At 52.8% G+C, this 19,042-nt stretch overlaps 5 protein-coding genes across 5 annotated transcripts; 2 read left to right on the forward strand and 3 right to left on the reverse strand.

Annotated features, from left to right (window-relative positions):
• Positions 1 to 921: 921 nt before the first annotated feature.
• CTAM01_04832 (protein transporter sec-13) lies at positions 922 to 2,115 on the forward strand (the record flags this gene model as incomplete). The annotated part of the gene is made up of 4 exons (XM_060520862.1): positions 922 to 924; positions 983 to 1,027; positions 1,187 to 1,302; positions 1,368 to 2,115. 4 exons carry the CDS (start codon positions 922 to 924, stop codon positions 2,113 to 2,115), a joined length of 912 nt encoding a protein of 303 aa, XP_060384231.1.
• Positions 2,116 to 2,383: 268 nt separating this feature from the next.
• On the reverse strand, positions 2,384 to 3,950 carry CTAM01_04833 (uncharacterized protein; the record flags this gene model as incomplete). Its single annotated transcript, XM_060520863.1, has 3 exons — positions 2,384 to 2,778; positions 2,837 to 3,587; positions 3,657 to 3,950. 3 exons carry the CDS (start codon positions 3,948 to 3,950, stop codon positions 2,384 to 2,386), a joined length of 1,440 nt encoding a protein of 479 aa, XP_060384232.1.
• Positions 3,951 to 4,868: 918 nt separating this feature from the next.
• Positions 4,869 to 7,125, reverse strand: CTAM01_04834 (dipeptidyl-peptidase III; the record flags this gene model as incomplete). The annotated part of the gene is made up of 6 exons (XM_060520864.1): positions 4,869 to 5,154; positions 5,212 to 5,558; positions 5,622 to 5,757; positions 5,815 to 5,851; positions 5,903 to 6,478; positions 7,080 to 7,125. The coding sequence occupies 6 exons, from the start codon at positions 7,123 to 7,125 to the stop codon at positions 4,869 to 4,871; spliced, it is 1,428 nt and encodes a 475-aa protein (XP_060384233.1).
• A 1,280-nt stretch (positions 7,126 to 8,405) lies between these two features.
• Positions 8,406 to 10,635, reverse strand: CTAM01_04835 (uncharacterized protein; the record flags this gene model as incomplete). Its single annotated transcript, XM_060520865.1, has 2 exons — positions 8,406 to 10,356; positions 10,427 to 10,635. 2 exons carry the CDS (start codon positions 10,633 to 10,635, stop codon positions 8,406 to 8,408), a joined length of 2,160 nt encoding a protein of 719 aa, XP_060384234.1.
• Positions 10,636 to 13,960: 3,325 nt separating this feature from the next.
• CTAM01_04836 (uncharacterized protein) lies at positions 13,961 to 17,398 on the forward strand (the record flags this gene model as incomplete). The annotated part of the gene is made up of 3 exons (XM_060520866.1): positions 13,961 to 14,695; positions 14,783 to 15,416; positions 15,468 to 17,398. 3 exons carry the CDS (start codon positions 13,961 to 13,963, stop codon positions 17,396 to 17,398), a joined length of 3,300 nt encoding a protein of 1,099 aa, XP_060384235.1.
• Between the last annotated feature and the right edge of the window lie 1,644 nt (positions 17,399 to 19,042).

The raw sequence follows: 19,042 nt of genomic DNA on the forward strand, positions 1-19,042 counted from the left end.
AAAGCCCTGTCATTGTTAGGAGAACTGCGTGAGAGCACGGGGGCGGTACTGTAGGCCTTACTTGCTGGAGACTAGGAGTAATGGAAAACCGATCTCGGTGCAGACTTCGATCTTGGGCCCCATGGTCAACGAGGCCTTTGAACGGCGTAGAGCCGCTACAGGAACTGTCAGCCATTATGAGGGCGCCTGCGATGGCTTCGTACGGGAAATGATCAATGGTTCCAGTGCTTAGGATGTACAGTATTCGAGTGCGCACTCGGATTGCATGTGGTGTCTGAAGAGTGTGGCCTTTGGTGTTTGAGGCTGATCACAGTTTTAGCAGAAGCCTATGGCGCGTCGAGTAAAGGTGTCGACTGAGATGGTAAATTATTCCGTCGAGCGCCAAGGTAGCCGGGTACATGGAGTAGCACTGTAGAGAAAAGTACCGCAACGTTGTCTGTTATTCATGGGTCGGTAGACAGCTTTCATCGACTCTCACTTCGGTTTACCTCGGCATCGGCTTGTACGCACACTACCTCTGCGTCAGCGCGGCACCCACCCCGTTAACGGGACCGGAGCTGGGGGAGGGGGAGGGGAGACGTCTCACGTGCAAGAAACTGGAAGCTCCTAGCCGTCAATCTAAAGGAAGTCACGAGACTCAGGTCACGGGAAGTCTATCCCACCGCCTTCCTCATACGGAACACCCTACTGGTGGTCCTGCAACACGGCCCCATCCCGTTGGCCAAATTGGATCTCAAGCTTGGGCTAAGGCCAGCTGGGAGCTTCGATTCCCTTAGGTGGCACTTACAGTGACGCCGTCCAGTCTGCCATTCAACATATACCCAAGTCTTACCCAGCTCTCGACCTTCCCGCATCAGCCCATATTAGATGTTCTGAATGAGCGCAGTCCTTGATTAACAACACCAGCTTCTACTTCACGCAATGGTATGGCTTCTCAATATATACTTGGCAATCCGCTCCGCTAACATGGCTCTTCACGTAGGCGTCTGCCCAGGTCATATCGAATTCTGGCCACGATGATATGATTGTAAGTGTCTCTTCGAGTGTTGCCCCACGTTCCCAATCGCCCAGTGGTTTTCGAGACGGGGAAATATATACCATCGACGCCTGTGTCATGATGTGCGATCGGCGGCCGCCTCCTTGTCCTACATGTTCGGTTAGGCTAATACTTCACCACCCTTACCAGCACGATGCCGTCCTCGATTACTACGGACGTCGCCTTGCGACATGCTCAAGCGACCGCACCATCAAAATATTCGAAATCGACGGGGACTCCCAACGACTTGTCGAGACCCTGAAAGGGTAAGCATTGCACATTCGAGACCTTCAGAAACACGAGCCTACTACTCCTGCTGACTCTGTTGCAGACATGATGGTGCAGTTTGGTGCGTTTCATGGGCGCACCCCAAGTATGGAAATATACTGGCCTCCGCAGGTTACGACGGCAAGGTCTTCATCTGGAGGGAACAGAACAATCAGTGGCAGAAGATTTTCGATTTCGCTCTGCACAAAGCTTCCGTCAATATCGTCTCTTGGTCACCACACGAGTCTGGGTGCCTCCTGGCGTGCGCTTCTTCGGACGGCAACGTAAGCATACTCGAGTTCCGCGACAACAGCTTCGACCATGTGACATTCCCAGCCCACGGGCTGGGCGTCAACTCCGTCTCATGGGCCCCAGCCACGGCCCCTGGAAGCATTGTCAGCAGTTCTCCTGGTCCTGGTTCAGCCGGGGTGAGGCGATTTGTCACGGGCGGCTGTGATAACTTGCTCAAAGTTTGGGTTTTCGATTCAGCATCGCAGTCGTACAAGCAGGAGCAGGAGCCTCTTGCCGGTCATACAGACTGGGTTCGTGACGTAGCATGGTCGCCGACGGTCTTGCAGAAGTCATACATTGCGTCAGCCTCCCAAGACAAGACGGTTCGCATTTGGACGTCGGATTCGTCGAGCCGTGGACAATGGAACTGCAAGGTCCTCAACTTCGATGCAGCTGTGTGGAGAGTCAGCTGGTCTCTGAGCGGCAATGTGCTCGCGGTCAGCGGAGGTGACAACAAGGTCTCGTTGTGGAAGGAGAACCTCAGAGGCGAGTGGGAGTGTGTCAAGAGCATCGAGGAATAATACAGACATCCATGTAACGTCATAGGCGAGGCGTTCGCGGCAAAATAGGGCATAAATGGGTCATCACGTATTTGAACTCGTGAATTTCACGTCGTCTTGGAGTTGGATCAATCGTTACGGATGATACAAACCCAGACTAGCAAGCCACTGTCGATTGCACACCGTAGATCATTGATTACATGAAGCAGCATACTCTTGGTACCAACTGAATATTTGTTGACTCTTTGAACCCGGCCATTCCCAGACTGAGAGTATATGAAGCTGAATCTCAGAGAAGGATCAACCTGACCACGCCCGCACTTCCCATGAAAACAAATACTGAGACCGCAAGGCTGCCAAAAGAGGTGAGCCGGGAGGGGACTAAAGTTGCTGCAGCGTCGGGTGATGATGTTGGAACAGGGATGGCCGGAGAACTGGTCGAGACTGAGACATCGGTCCGCTGAAGGACATAAATTTCACCCGTCGAATCTGATGTCATGAAGAGTCTCTGCTGACTGTCCCAAGCAAGTCCTACCGGGCGAAAGCAGTGGTCAGGGCAGCTGCTGGTGTCTGCGTTACTTAGAATATCAGTAATTGGTGTCCGGCTATCAGCTGACTCTGTAGGCTCTCCGTTCGAGAAACGTATGCTAGATAGCTTGTAGCCGACTGCCTCGTCTCGGTTCCCTAGGCCGGTGTAAGTCATGGGATTAAATGTGGACAATAGAGCCCTGGCACCACTCACAACTGCCATGGAATGTTACAAAGGCTTCTGAGCCATCGGGCGTGAATTTTATATCCAATGGAGCAGTGTGCGCCTGGAAAGATAGTCTCGGGGGCACATAGGCGGAATTGCAAGTTGTATCGTTCAGGGTGCGTGATGGGTTGAGACTGAACTGATCTCCCGTCGTCATGTTGCCTTTATCGGGAAATCCCTCGGTCGACCAAACAGCAAAGCAACCTGGATATCCATAATTGCCGCCCTGATCCTTGTTAGAATCACTGAGGTGCCCGTGGAAGTTGAGTTCTTCGGCAGGATTGTCAGTGTGAATATCAACATTGTTCCTCCTCAACTGGTCCGCTGAATTCTCTACTGTCCATACACCGCCTGTGACGGGCTCTTCTGCCACGCCCACTGAGTTCCGCAATCCCCAGCCGAGCATCCTTCCCTCAGTTGGGAAGTTGAGCGGCCCAGAATTCTCACCGAGGCTCCCGATATCAAAGGCGCGAAGCTGGGAATGCCCAGTCGACTGGCGGGTCGCAGCCTCGTCAATGTTGGACGCGCTACCTCTCGACACCAAGAGTATGCCTGGACTTTTTTTGGATAGAAGTAACGTCCGGGTGGTATGATCGGTATTGCTCATGTTCGCTATGAGTGTCCTATTCCTATCGCCAACGGTGGCAGCACTGCCATTGTATGCCCAGGAATATACCTTGTCGGCGGTCGAGGCATACAGAGTCTTCCCATCCGGGGAGAGGGCTATTCCGTGGTTCAACTTTGGGTCGCCGGACACATTACAATAAGTAAGCTCGCTACACATACTCGGCCTCTAGAGTTGCCATACCTCTGGAGAATCAATAATCGTCCGTTTCTCGGCCACAGATAAGCAAGTGCCGCCATCGTCAGTCAGCTTCAGATGTTTTACTCCAGAGTTAGCATCGACAACCAGGAGAGCTCCCTGGTTGTCGAAAAGTATGCTTCTGGGTCGAGTGAGTCCGTTCGCGATCAGGCGATATGTCCAGCCACCGGCAGCAATGGGCGAGGTATACGTTGCTTTCAACGTATTTCTGCACTCCTGGGCCAAGGCCACAGAAAACTGAGTGGCGGCAAGAATATGCAAAGAAAGTAAGAAATTCATGCTGTTGGTAGTGGACACGTACATACTGGAACGGAGAAGCACGGTGAATGTAGAGAGGGCCGTATGGCGAATAACCGGATCGGACCTGAAGCCGCTGTTATAGTGCGGAGAGGCAGGCGTCACTATTCTGCGACGGAAGACCACCCTGTGTTGCACTGAAACTTAGCCTGGACCAACGGTCCAGCCAAGAAATGATGCCACACTTGTTTGTGCCGGGGGAACTTGGCTAGGATTGGGGGCTGATTAGTGTGCCTGACGCTGATTCTCCCCAAGTGAATGATTGTGGGGAAGAAGGTGCGATGTCCCCTTCGTATGAGGGCTGCTTCTGTCTCCAAATGAAACATAGCTAGCATTGAGGTGCAAGGCATTTTCTCCTTATTGTCCAGGAGCCCAGTGGGGTGAAGGATGCGACAGTATGAGCAGGAGTTAGATGAAGACTACCTACCCACCTATACTGACAGATTGAGAACACAGCTGGCAGCGGCCCCGAGCTAAGACCACATAGACTTGAAGTCACTACACCTGGAATTATTCAATGGTCCATTCCGTTAAGACGATGACGAGAACGTCACTACTGGGTTCCTCACAAGTATCAATCATGAGCCCACGTATCTAAGTGACAGTCATGATCAAGAAAACGCTTCTGTTTGATTATGTAAGAACTGACCTATGACTAATGTTTGCTTGGTCTGACGCACCTATGAACACGCTCAATATCAGCCTCAGATAGCGGTCTCGCCATTGAAAACGAATGTTGCCTATGCGTGGCCGACGAAGCCCACGAACCATTTCGCGCATGTGTTGAAATAAGTAGACGGAAGGAAACCCATATTTCAGCCCACAAAGCCAGGCTGCGCTACACCATTACGCCCATTCCTGACCTCTCGCCGCACAAGATAGTAGCCAAGCTTGTCGGCCTCATCGGAGGCCGATTACGCTCATTTCCAGGGTCCAAACGCGCCTGATCCAGACCTTCAGCTTCCCCTCAATACCCTCAACGTTGTCAAGCTCCACGCCTTCCCACCAGCAGCGTCTCGCAGGCTTCCTCCAAAAGAGGAGCAGCTTTTGCGCCATGCCAACGGCATTGCTGCCCATATCATTACCTCTGATATCGCTTCGTAGGCGTGCCAATGCTAAGCTACAAACGACCGCCTTGTTCGGTTCTCCTGCTCTGTGTCCCCAGTTGTCGTCATGGTTGAACCCGCTGGTGAATGGTTAGCTCTTGTCAAGGGCCGGACATTGTCATGCCGGGGGAACTTACCCTGCTGTGAGCATTTCGATGAGGTGAGCTTCCGTAGTACCCGGCTCATCACTGCGCTTCAGACCTGAGAAAATGCCCGTCTGTTGAAGAAGGGCTCTCCCCGCAGCTCTCTTGACTTCCATCATTTCAGGCTGCGTGATTTCGGCCCGCGGTGGTATGACGTAGAAGTCAAGATCCTCTCTCAGAACGATGATGCCAGCTCTCTTGGATGAGTCGTCTCGTGAGCCCATTGGGTCTCCCGTCGCAGGATCCTCCTCCTGAGAAACACTCGGAGATGAGTCAACAGGTATCGACTGCGCAACGGTGCGAAAGAAGTCCAGCATATACTGCAGGGATGCCGGGTCGTACTGCCGAGAAGTTGTCAATAATTAAAGTGCACTATGTAGGTCACTGTGAGAATTTGTACTCACGTCCACTTGCACTGCATCGCCCTCAGTAAATCCCCCCATATGCCCCTCGGGGAAAAGGCCGTTAGGGAACAACGATAAGAGGACAAATTCGGGCAGCGTCAAGAGTTCGTCTCGCGACAGAACAAATCGGGTGCCCCTGCAGATCACAACGGTTAGCGTTCAGGATAGGACGTCGAGTAGAAGCAAACCCTACCGAAGGTCCATCGCGATCGTCTCGTCGGCACCAACATCTGCCATTACGTTAGTCTTATTCGATTTGTCCTGGTCGAGTAGCAACTCACCTCCAATCGCATTGATAGGCGGCCCTCCTTGTTGCACCTGAGTAATGATACTCGACGCGCCTCCGGCGGTAGCCATCAGAAAGGCAAACGATTGGAGTGGACTGGGTCCCTCCGAGTATGCGGGGGGTGGTTCGGCGTTGTCGTCCTTTCCGGATGAGCCCCCTTTGGTGTCTCGAGGGAGCGCACGCTTTGTTTCTGTAAGAGCGTGATCAAAGGAAGTCGGAACCGATTGTTCTGTAGAGAAGCCTGGAGCTAGAGATGCATACGACGGTGCAGCAGGGGATATTCCAGCGACTGTGACTGTGATCGCAGAGCGGGGGTCGTGAGCCGGTTCGGAGGGGTTTTCGAGCGAATCGCACACTGAAGAGAAGGGTGGCGGCCGGGAGGTTGATGCTTCGGAGGAGGGATACTGAGGAGGCGGAGGAGGAGGAGGAAGAGGTGACGGGGCGCTGAGGCTGGACTCTCCTGCACTTTCTTGCTCGGTCTTTGCTGGTAGCTGAGGAGGATCTTCTTCTTCAGAGGCGGTGACTGTACGCCGGGCGGACACGGGCTGCCCGTTCCTGACGTGTTGCGAGCCTGGCAACGTGTTGGCGGTTTCAACAAGGTATCGAGTATCGGATCGTAGTTGGATACAAATAAGTAGGGTGTACCACTCGACCTCTTAGCTAGTTCCAATTGATGGCATTCGTTAACAGAGTTTGTAATCAGGCGCCAATGCGAAAGCCAAACGTATGTTTTATTTGTGCCGCTCCTAGCTCGGATGGCGAAGATGAGTTCAGTGAACAAAGTGGTTTGCGAAGGACAGACGTGTAGAGAGAGGGAGAGAGGAAGAGCGACGGGATGCTCGCCAAAGGTTAGTTCGTTTAGTCGAGTGCGAAACGGGGTAAAGGTCGCCTTGCAAGCGCAGGGGTGGCAGGCGTATGCTAGGCCTAGAGAAACCAATGGTTGATTGCGAGTGTCTGAGCAAATGGTGGATGGGAAATTGGTCGTTGGGGGGCAGTTTGATGAGGTAGAACAGGCAGGGGATGATGGCGGCTATTTCCTTACCTTAGGTAGGTAGTGACCAAAGAGGCAAGCCCAAGTCCAGAGCACTTTTGCCCAGTCAGTCCCAGTATTACGTCTACGCGCCTGCAGTAGTCTACTAAAGGACCCCAGGAGTGAGTGGTCACCCGTTGACGGATCTCCGCTTTAAGGCATGGCAAATCGTAGCTTGCTTTGTTCATTATTGTTGTTTTCAAAACAAATGACGCTAATGATATAAGTTAGACTAGACTGTTTTTTCCCTTCTACAAATTCGATTCATATAGAGTATTTTATGTGTATTTTATCTATTAAATACTAGGATTTAATAATTAAAAGCTAAACTATATAATATTATATTTAAATATTATAATAACTACTTAAATATTTACATAGCTTTCTCTAGTATAAGTCTAAATAATATAGTTTCAATAATACTTATGTCTTATTTAAAAAGAACTCTTATATTGCAAAGAGAATCGGCCAAACGGAGTGAACCGTCGTGTAAGTGAAGGACGCACCCAGACTAACAGGAACAGTTTATGGGCTTTCTTACTGCGACTACAAAGTTGCTTGAGCACCCCCTTGAGCACCCCTTTGAGGGTGGGGAACTACTTGCTTTTGTACCCAGACTAGGTACCTGAAGGCTGACGGAGGGAGATGGTTGGTGCAGCCAACGAACGCACCTCGGAGGCCCAGCGCGCCCGTAAAAATGGACGTAGCCCAGGTATCGTTATGAGATATTGCTTACCTTCCTCAAAACCATTTTCCTTCTAGATGACGGCCAACAAAATTCAAGGCAAGTCACCATGTAATTAGACACATGCTTGGCCATTGGGATGTTATCGCGGGGCTTTCATGCATCGAAATAACATGTGATGACCTCACGTGCTATGCCGATAGTCTAGTCTGACGCTCCGAACACCTGCAGTGTCGACTTCCCTTACCGCTACGGTAGCTATAGCACAAACATAGGCATAGGTGTAAAGCTGTATGAAGAAACTACTAGTAGGAAGTCTAGATTGCCCGCGGCGCCCGGTTCCAAGATAGTGTCGTTTCCCCATCTCATCTAGCAAATGCATTGCCCGTGCTTTTATGCCCGACATAACTGAGTTCCTGCCCGCTGTGTATTATCATTCCGAGCATGGCAGCACTTTCTTGGAATGCCCCAGGTTCCTCAGCTCTATCGGCATCTATTGTTGGCCCTGTGGTATAAACGATTGTGAACTTTCAAAGCGCGATTTTCTTACGGAGGCATTTCAGTCAATCCCCGTATCTCGGCTTCCGCGAATACATCCAAAGCCGGTATGTGGAGCACCAGCCCTTCCGGTCCTGTGCTGCAAACACCTTGCTATATTCCTTGAGAGTCTAAGTCGAAGGTGATGGGTTTTGTATACCAGCAAGGCCCCTCTGCGAAGTATGGCTCTAGGCTTTCTGGTATACGTCATGGCGTCAGTCTCAGCGAAGACAGTTGATACTTACTTCATTCAGCCTCATCGCTGCTGTCACCAAAGATCGATTTGAAGATGTCGTTGCTTGGTCGCGAGACCTCGCCGGCCTCGCTTCCGAGCTTTGAGATGTCGGCCGTCTGCGTCGACAACTGCTTCGCCATATCGAAACCCAGCATGTCATCCATATCTGAGTTCGTTTCACGACTGAGCGGTTCGTGAGGTGTGACCTCACTCGCAGGTACTCCGTAGGAAGTCTTATGAGGCTCTAATGGAAATGCCGCATCTGAATCTGGTTGCGAATGAGCCGGGGGCCGGACATTGAACCGCTTGCACAGTAATCTGGTGGGAAAGAAGTCTGCAGTCAGCCTCGTCATGCGCCCATACATTCCCATCTTGGCCGCCGTTTCAATATGATCTGCCTGCCCAACTGGCCTCGGGACCTGCTGCGCATTGTGAGTAGAGCCTGCGTCTACGCCCTCCCCAGACCCAGTCGAAGCTGTCGTGAACCGTGTTGCCATAAAGCCCGTCATTGGCTTGAATAGCCGAGCACACCCGTAAAACTCTTCGATCTCCTTAACATAGTCATCTTCGGTCATGCCTGAAGGCTTGAGAGGAGCTGAACCACCGAATCCCGCGGCATCCTGTAGATACAGTCGATATCTTGCCTGCTTGGCCTCGTTGTTTGCATAAGGCCCTCCTGTGCCTGATCCTCGACTCATTGCGGCAATGGCCGTCTCTTTGGCCAAGACAGGTATGTTCCCTAGCATATCCTGTAACTTTTGCTCTGCCGTGCGCGCATACTCTGCGGGAATCTCGCCTTTAGCGGGGGGAAGATTTTTCCTCCCAGTGGCCGCGGCCAGTCGCTCGCGAGCAGCGGATGACATGTAGTCAAAGATTGATTTGCCAGGCAACGTCGACTCACCCAGGAGCAGCGCGCGAGATCTGGGATCATGTTGAGCCGTCTTGGCAGCGTCTGCTGTAGAGATATACACTGCTGTTGTGTTCCCACCGACAGGGCGCTTCGTTGATATCCAGTGATCGGGTACGGTTGGGGGACGATATGACACCGCGAGTTGTCCAGTCAGCCGAGACTCTGTACTGCGGCCAAGGGCGAATCCCTTGAGCGGCAGCTTGCCGTCAAGACATCGTTTCTGGCCATAGGCATTTGCCGACGAGGATTTGGCGATGAAGACTGGTTTCGACCCCACGGTGGGGTTCGCAGACAGACTAGCTGGTTGCCTCTTCTTCTTCCTACTTTTGTCTCCACCTAGAACTCGATTGTATGATATTCGTGGCCCAATATCGTACGGATCTTCGTCATCTGAGCCGGTGTCATTCAGTATGCCCACACCCAACCCCCCACGCGGCGCTGCCTGGACTGGCTTTCCTGTCCTGCGTGAGATGCCGAGTGCGGGTTGGAGGCCATCCGAGAGTTCATTGCCGTTGCTCGCCTCGTCATCCACGCCAGATTGATCTCGACTCGCCCGTATGATGCCTGGACCAGATAGCTGTGAGAGTTTTTGCTCTCCTATGAAACCCAAGCCTTGGCGGTTTCGCTTGCGATCGAACTCTATCATGTTGACATCATCTGGAGCGAACAAGTGGGTGTTTCCACTGGTTACATCTTGAGTGCTGGTCATGATACCCAGGCGAGCGGTCCGCCGTACTTTGGGGCCAATGCCCTGCCCGTCCTTCCAGCCCATCTTCCTCAAAAGCTTGAGGCCCATGGTATCGCCATAAGCTCTCGCTAAACCAGTGGAATCGTTCGCGTGACGTCTGTCATGGCTAGAAGCTCCGAGAGAGGAAAACGGATCAGTTGTCTGGATGTTCTGAGTGGCAGCGGTATCTGCGAGATCCTCTTCGTCCATGTAATCCTCTGGCCGTTGTCGGCTCGTACGTGGCTCGTTTTTTTGACGGTTTGTGCGACTTGAGACGAACGTAGATGGCGTCCATCCTTCTTTGGAGCCAACGGTGTTGAAGTATCTGGGTTCCTTATGTCAGTCAAGTGATGACTGAGTTTGATTCAGTGCCGGGGGTCTTGTGGGAGACAAACCCTGCACTCCATCCACCTGTAAAAGCGCCGTGAAGACGTCGCCTTCCGTGTTCATCCCTTACTTCCTGCTTATGTACTGGGATGTAGGCGCCATCATCGCGCACTTCCGGGCCAAGTGGCGGGAGAGGGGTGCCAAAGGCGACGTGTACGGCGGCTTCATCGTGCAAGTCAGCCTCGTAAGTAGCATGCGACCTCTTGCTACGCGACATGTAATGACGACGGTGAACGATTTTGTAGGCTTTCGTAGCTAGTCAATGTGTCGCTGCCTACATTCGCTTAGACGAATCGAGCGGACGCCTGCGTAAGATACGTCAGGTTTGCGGTAGGAAATAAGGCAATCGGGTGGAAGGACCTTGACATTGACAATGTCGGAAGCTTAGGGCCCAGAGGTTAGGTGAAATACCTGCCTAGGTCGGAACCTAAGGTACCTAGGTAGGCAAAGGTGGATTTGCTATCGATAAGATACGATAAGATAAGAGCTCGATCCGCTATCTCAACCTACCTAAGGTACCTGTAATTAGAGGTTGATTAGTTACGGTACCTAAGGTAGGTAAAGACCTGTACCTTCAAAGATATCTTGAGTGCCTCACTACCTCAGTCATGGACAGCGCATGGCGGCTTTCCATTGCGTAAAGTAGAACGGATACCTGAAGGTAGCGCAATACATTGAGCTTATTAGTCACGGATGGTGTAAAGGGAAAGAGTGCGGTTGAACTTGTCTATCACCTCTGGGAAGGTTCTTGCAGTGTAGCGAATAGTCTTGAAGGATGGACAATGCTCAGGTCTACAATTGAAATGCGGGAAAGGGGACAAACAGCAAGGTGGATCTCGCGATGCTTGTTTCGCAGTCCCAATCTTTCCTCGCAGCCGTTGCCCGGTATAGAGTACAGTGATCTACCATTGAGCATAGCTGCATTTTCAATTCTCACGAACGCGTGTTGTCACGTAATTTGCCTCCAGCGTGCGCTTGGTGGATGCTGGGAAAGGTGCTGCCCCGCCTATGGTTCTGTACGTGTACTTTGCACTTGATCAGCATGGCTGAGGGTGGGATGACATGCTAAACAAAAGATGACCGCGAATGCCCGTGTTAAGCAACTGTACGTAATCACGAGCCATCTCCCATCCTATAATGAGGTGTTGCAGTCCCGGTCTATATAGCACCCACACCGTGATTGATGAAGAACCGGAAGCTAGGGCAAGCTGGGATAGGAATCAAAGGGTACTTGGACTCTGCTCTGCATCAATCTCGGTCCAGAGACTCTTGGCTGCATCCGTACGGATACCGGTATTCTTGTCTTGGAAATAGACCTCGTCTGGTTCCTCCTGCTTGCTCTTGGGTACCTGACTGCTATGTAGGGAAGTCCGTGCAGTTGTTGCTCGGCCTGGCCTAGACCCAGGTCGTCCGTGATTCCTCCAGTTACATGTACTTCATCGTCGGTGTATTCACGAATACCTACCACGCTAAGGTAATGTGTTACTTCGTACCTAACCCTGCTCTGTCTTTTAACTAAGGTAGGCCCAATCATATCACACTCTGGGAGTCGGGACTGGCATTGGGCAACTGCTCCAAATTGAACGCGGATACCCGATTTAATCATATCCAGATGCTGATCAGCGCGGCTTGATGTCCTCCAGGGCCCTAGTATCGTGTGCGAGACTCGAACGTTGAGCCGGTACGCAGCCCCCTGCTTGTCTCTTTCAGAGATCCGGAGATTCTACGGATAAATCTACGGCGCATCGTGGAGTTCTTCCCTGATGCTGTCCGAATATCCGACTCAAGGAATAAGTTGCCGCATGGTTGCTCAATGTTCCCTTCCTGTCTTGGCTTGTCTCGCTTGAGATAGCTTGAGGTACGGACTATCTAGGCAGCGTGCCTAGGTTGGTCAGCACGGTCTGGTGAGGACTGGACGTTCTGTCCGAGGTACCCACGTAGTACGTTCCATACCGAAGGCAGGGCAGGGGACGTTGTGAACCTTGGGCCCAGCAAAGAAGGCTCTGCGACCAAATGAATCCGAGGTTCTCCAGCGCGGGGTCTGCATTCCTATCCACGGCGTCTGTCGTCATCTCTGATGGACTTGCTTTTGTCTAACTCGTTTCTGTCATCCTCGGCCCAATTTACCAGAGGATGGGATGTGAGGTATTAGATATCCGTGTCCGTAGATGCAGATAGCCAGACACAGGCATTCTACGGATACATCGTACCTCACTATTCGAATTTGGAGCGCCTGCCACCCGACACTAATTTCCCAAGGTGCAGAAAGATGCGTGCCCCCTGACGTCCGAGGCAAGGTAATGTGAGGTAGGTCGACATGGCACCACGCCAACAATGAGGTGGCTTGCCCCGTCAAACAAAGACACTGGAAAAGGAGATTTCATGTCGACCTCGCTCACAAATACTATACCTTGGCAACATGGAAAATCTAGTTCAACCCAATGCACGTGGCATCAGTAACGAAGTGGCCATGTCTATTCATACCTATTTCAGGTACCTATCGTACAGTATTGGGGGCTTGGCCGGGTATCGCTGGGGGGTTGCCAGTTGAAAGCGAGAGGCATTCGCAAGTAAGGCAGGTACAGATGGATACCTTACCTGACCTGGAACCTGACGGTAAGGCACCTAAGAAGGTCAGGTAAGGCAAGGCAGGCAACCGATAAGCGCCGGGCAAACACAACTTGAAGTCTTGAACAACTTAAGACAAGGTACCAGAAGTTGTAATCCGACTTTCTACCTACCTTACTCAAGTTTTCCACAATTCTTCTCTCCTTCTACAGATAATGTATTGCTTTCCCCGCCCTTTCAAGGTCATCCTCACTCCCATGCTTCTTTTGCGTGCGAACACACACAGACAGCACTCACGCCCGCACACCCGCATCAGACGAGACTGAACGTCTGCCTTCCTTGCTTTGCCTGGTGTGGATACCTCAGCTCTTAAATCATCCTTGCAGGGGTTGTTCACTGCCGCTCACTCTTGAGTTTCTATGAGTCTTGTTGCGCACACCTCCTCTCTCCCCCGCCTGCCACTGCGAATACTCTGCAACCATTTGTCGCTGTGTTCTCCCCCCCCCCCCCTCTCTCTCTCTCTCTCTCTCTTTCATTCACTCTCTGTGCGTCTGACCGCTCGTCTGCTTCGGTGCCTCATCCCCGACAAATTTCTACTTTCGCTTCAGACAGTGCAGCGCTTGCCCTCCTCAGTACCTCGACTCCTAGCCCCCCTCCCTCACTCTCCTCCACTCCCCTTCAACCATACGGACACCTTATTCTTGTTTGGAAGACTTGGTTGAAGTAAGCAGTGGAGCCAGTGGTTCCCCAGCCCCCCCATACCTTCCTTACTCCGTACTTACCCTCCCATCCCATCCCATCCCATCCTGAAAGTGTCCTACCGTACCTGACCTCACTGTTCGGTCCACGTTCTGCCTCTCCCCCTCTCGTGTCGCCAGAGGAGCCGGAAACTGTGCCAGCGTCAGTGCCAGTGCCAGTGCCAGTTCACACAGCGAACCCTCGCAGTGTCACACCCCCGTTTCCTCTCTCCTGCAATGACAACAGCAATCCCGGCCACCACTGATCTGCCAGCACATCCTCCTCCCCAGGCTCCCCTTCCTCTGTCTCGCTCTCAATCTCAATCCCAATCTCAACCATCGACTGCGCACCGCTCCCTCTCCACCCGAACCCGGCCTCCTGTCTCCGCCTCTGGCTCTGGTCCTCCTTTACAGCGTGGCTCCTCCACCTCCAATCAACAACACAACCACCACCAGCGCCGTCACCAATACAGCGGGAGCGAGCAACTCCAACACCGCTCTCACTCTCGACAACCTTCCTTCACCTCTGCCGCCGTTCCTGCTGCCGTCGCTTCCGCTGGCTCAGCTGCTTCTCGTTTCGCTCAAGACATCCCCCCACGACATGAGTATGAAACACCAGAAGTAGTCCTTCACTCCAAGCGAAACGCCCCAAGCCAACACCCGCCCTCATCGACCCGCGCCGACGCCTCGCGTCCCCAGCGGCACAGCAGTACCAGATCAAATCATCGATACAATCACGCTGCCGACATGCCCGCGAGCACCGCAGTTGCCAACAACGCCGGGCCTGCTCCTGTCAGCAACCATGGCGGGCCCGATCCCCGGAGCCCAGGCGCACCCACTACCTCGAAGCACACGAGTAGATCACGCACCACGATACCAACCCCATCTGGAAAATGGATCTTGGGCAAAACAATCGGTGCTGGTAGCATGGGAAAGGTGAAGCTGGCCCGTAAAGAGGATACAGGCGAGCAGGTATGTTTCTTCCCCCTCCCATGGCTTACCGTGCTTATCGGCCCAAACGTGTCGTGCTTGCTAACCTATGCTCCTCTCTAATCGCAGGTCGCCTGCAAGATTATTCCCCGTGGCTCAACGGAAGATACACAACATCAGACTCGAGCGGACAAGGAAAGAGCGGACCAATCTAAGGAAATCAGGACCGCCCGAGAGGCCGCCATCGTCACTCTCTTGAGCCATCCCAACATCTGCGGTATGCGAGACGTTGTGCGCACCAACTACCATTGGTACATGCTCTGCGAGTACGTCAATGGCGGCCAGATGCTTGACTACATCATTTCGCACGGCAAGTTGAAGGAGAAGCAAGCCCGCAAGTTCAGCCGTCAAATCGCCAGCGCTCTTGACTATTGTCACCGGAACAGCATTGTCCACCGAGACCTCAAGATCGAAAATATTCTCATCAGTAAAAATGGAGACATCAAGATCATTGATTTCGGGCTTAGCAATCTGTTTGCTCCACGTGGTCATCTCAAAACTTTTTGCGGCAGCCTTTACTTCGCTGCCCCGGAGCTACTTCAGGCGAGAGCCTATACCGGGCCCGAGGTGGACGTATGGAGTTTCGGCATCGTTCTTTACGTTTTGGTGTGTGGAAAGGTGCCCTTTGACGACCAGAGTATGCCTGCCCTACACGCCAAAATCAAAAAGGGGTTGGTGGACTATCCAAGTTGGCTCTCAAGTGGTAAGTTGCTCAGACTCGTACTGCGTCTGGTCTCCATCTAACCTGATGCAGAATGCAAGCACCTGCTATCTCGGATGCTTGTAACGGATCCCAAGCAACGTGCAACCATGCAGGAAGTCATGGTCCATCCGTGGATGACGAAGGGTTACAACAGCCCATTGGACAACGGATTACCTCCACGAGAACCCCTCTCTCTCCCTTTGGACACCGATGTTGTCAATGCCATGACTGGATTCAATTTTGGCTCACCAGACGCCATCAAGGCCCAGCTGGAACGGACAATCGAGTCTGAGGAATACCAACGCGCAGTCAAACTCTATCAGCGCGAAAAAGAGCTCCCTCAGCCTGCCAAAGACGTTGAGAAAAAGCGCGGCTTTGGCTTTGACTTTTACAAGAGGAGGAACTCAGGCACCAGTCGCGACACGTTGACGGCTCCTAGTTCTGAGGCCCTCCAGCTCGGCAACGATCCTCTCAACGCCTTCAGTCCGTTGGTCTCGATCTACTACCTGGTACGAGAAAAACAAGATCGCGATCGTGTTGAGAAGAACCCCGGAGCTGCCAGTGCTCATAAGGAGAAGGAGAAGCCTGCAATCCCGGAGATTACACCGCCGCAGGAGGCTCATACCAACTCCTCTACTTACGAAATGCCCGGCGAACGGGTCACGGGCGGCCGTTCTCGTCCTCGCGCAAGGACTCACGGTGAAGACGAAGCTCCCGACACCGTGAAGAACTCTCAACTTTCACCAACAACGCCCCTTTCCCCAGAGGTACCGCCCGAGCCGCTCCCAAAGAAGGAGAGTACCGCTGCAGGCATCCTCCGTCGCTTCAGTACTCGAAGACGCCGGGATCCGGAAAGGTCGGATAGAGATCGATCTCATCCGCCTGTAGTCCAGGTTCACTCACCCTCCGAGGCCCCTCCTGCACCGATGCCCCGGAAAAGCTTCAGCATACGTCGCGGCAGACGGGAACGAGAAGAACCGGACCCTCTCCCGCTCAGATCCGGTAGCAGTCAGCCACAGCACGGTGATCTTCTTAGCCCTCCTTTATCGGCCGGAGGTCAATCGTCACGGCGCAAAGGTTTGGGCCGATCTACAAGCGTAAATTCTGCAGACTTGCGTCGCCGTGGGTCGACGCGGACACCAAAAGAGCCACCGCCGACGAGCGGCTCAGACCAATCTACGGCCACCGATCGACCACCGCCTGCGTCTAGAGACAGCCAGCAAACACGGGCTGCATCCATGAGAGCGAAATCACTCGGTCATGCCAGGCGCGAGAGTATTCAGCAGCGCAGGCTTCGCCGGGAGGAAGCTCGAGAGGCTAACGTGCCGGAGGAAACGGATCAAGAGCAAGGCGACCAGAGTGGCGTGTCCACCGACAGGCTGGACAGCTCAGACTTGGCTAAGCCCGTTTTCCTCAAAGGCTTGTTTAGCGTTTCAACTACTTCTACCAAGAACGTCACAGAGATCCGGGCGGATATCAAGCGGGTGCTCAAGGGCCTAGGAGTCGACTACACCGAGATCAAGGGTGGCTTCTTGTGCAAGCATACACCCAGCATTGACCTCAAGAAAGTACCAGAGGTTCCCGGTAGCCCGGGACAAGCGCCACCAGGTCACAGGAGACGCTTCAGTTTTGGGGCAATCAGAGGTGGCGACCGGGAACGAGAAGACTTGCCAGCAACTGAACGAGGACCGAGTACGCCGCGTGGCTCTGGGCGTACTGAGGCAGATCACAGTTACTCCAACTCGGACGTCTCGGTTGATAGTGTCTCGCGGGAAGCGGGAGTGTCATCCAGAAGAGTACCCGGCGAGACGAGCACTCACGTTCAGAGTGATCTTGGCGGAAGCATGGTCCTCGAGTTTGAGATATTCATTGTCAAGGTCCCGTTGTTGTCTCTTCACGGAATCCAATTCAAGCGACTGGTGGGAAACACGTGGCAATACAAGAACATGGCCGATCAGGTTTTGAGGGAGCTTCGTCTTTAGATGGGGCGGAAGCGTTCAGATGAAAAGCGCGGAGAACATATGTGGTCAAGGATTAGCTCCGATTTGGGAGCCCGACTCCGGGATACCAGAGCGGGTGGAGGGTATCGAGGGCAAACAATCTCATCGTACGACCTTTTTGACCTTTAAGTTATTTGTTTTCTTTTCTCGGTCGCCTCGGCGTCAATCGAGGTGTTTTAGTAGCCAACTGCCAGTCAGTAAGCACCTTTCTGCCTTGGCGAAGGAACGGCATTACTTGAATAGGTGTCCATCGATGCATGCAGCGGCGGTTGGGTAATGTCAACTAATTCAAATAGGTGAACGTGTATAGAGAAGTTTAGAGACGATAATTATGTGTACGTATGTGCGTGCACTTGGTTCTTTCTGAAACCAGCTGGCCGTATAATTTGCTACTCCGTCTACGCTACATCGGTGTTAGGGCAGAGATGGTTCAAGTCAGTAGCTATCACTCAGCCATTGGATGCCGGCAAGCATGAGATATCCGGAGGCTCCACGAGGAGGGCTATTGGGATTCTGCTGGATGTAGCTTAGAATTATGATGTTGGCGCGGACAGGCGCGTCAGCCCAATATGAGCAATGGGCAATGATCATCCTTCTCTACGTTGCTGGGCAGACTCGGAAACTTGGAGACATGACCAGCCAAAGTGACTTCCCTCTATGTTAGTTGAATCCATAATACTCCGCACCAAAGAGCCTATTTCAGGACTTGAGCAGCACGGGCAACCGCGACATTGAACGCAGAAAGCTATGACAGCAATTTCGGTCCGGTCTTACAAGTCTCCTAAGCACACCGGTCACATTGAGGCCAGGCGTGACACTGGACTGCCGCTTCCTCCTCTCCTATACCTAGGTCTTCTATGTTGTGGAATGTAGGTACTTCATGCTGGCCAAGGTAAGGTCATTGGAGAAAGGGATTTAAGCAATCACCTAGTCATTGCTATATGCTGTGCTATGTGCCCCCTGTCATTATAGGATTGCCTTGCTCTCCAGCCTTAAGTTAAGGCGATGTATGAGAGGCACCTTATGTGGTCGAAGGACAGGCAGCTTAGGTAAGTACACGCCAGTCAGGAGGGGGGGGGGGGGGGCTTGGGGTGATTCAAGGTGAGAAAGTAGGTAAGAACAAGAGCAACGGTGCTGACTAACCCGCCCTGATGCTGGTCTAGGTAGTTGCGCGCTATTTCATCCATGCCCGTGCATGGGGCACCTGTGCTCCCTGCCTCCAACGCTCTCCATAGATACACCTGACCTTAGCCTGACTACCGACCAATTACCTAACCCTGTCTCGCCTTGCCTTCCTCTGTGTGTGCCTCATCCTCTCAACCTTCCCTGCCCAGTTTATTGTTCACAACCTCGACCCTGATTGAGTACGCACATTTGTCACCTTGACTACGAAGCACCCGCCAAAGGTTTGAAGTTCGCGCCACCACGAAATAACGACGGCTCAATTTTCGGGCCCTTGAACCCATTACGAATCTGCGATTAAGTCTTCCAACGGCCTCGCGCGCAAGAGCCCAAAGCCTAAATCGCCCCCCCGCGAAGTTGACATCCTCGATCCGCCGCCGCCCGCCGCCCACAGATCAACACTCCGACGAAGTACTGCAGCTCATCGTCGTTCCTGTTGCTGAA

The sequence above is a fragment of the Colletotrichum tamarilloi genome (assembly GCF_030869305.1).
Source record: "Colletotrichum tamarilloi strain Tom-12 chromosome Unknown Scaffold_12.1, whole genome shotgun sequence".
Lineage (NCBI taxonomy): Eukaryota > Fungi > Ascomycota > Sordariomycetes > Glomerellales > Glomerellaceae > Colletotrichum > Colletotrichum tamarilloi.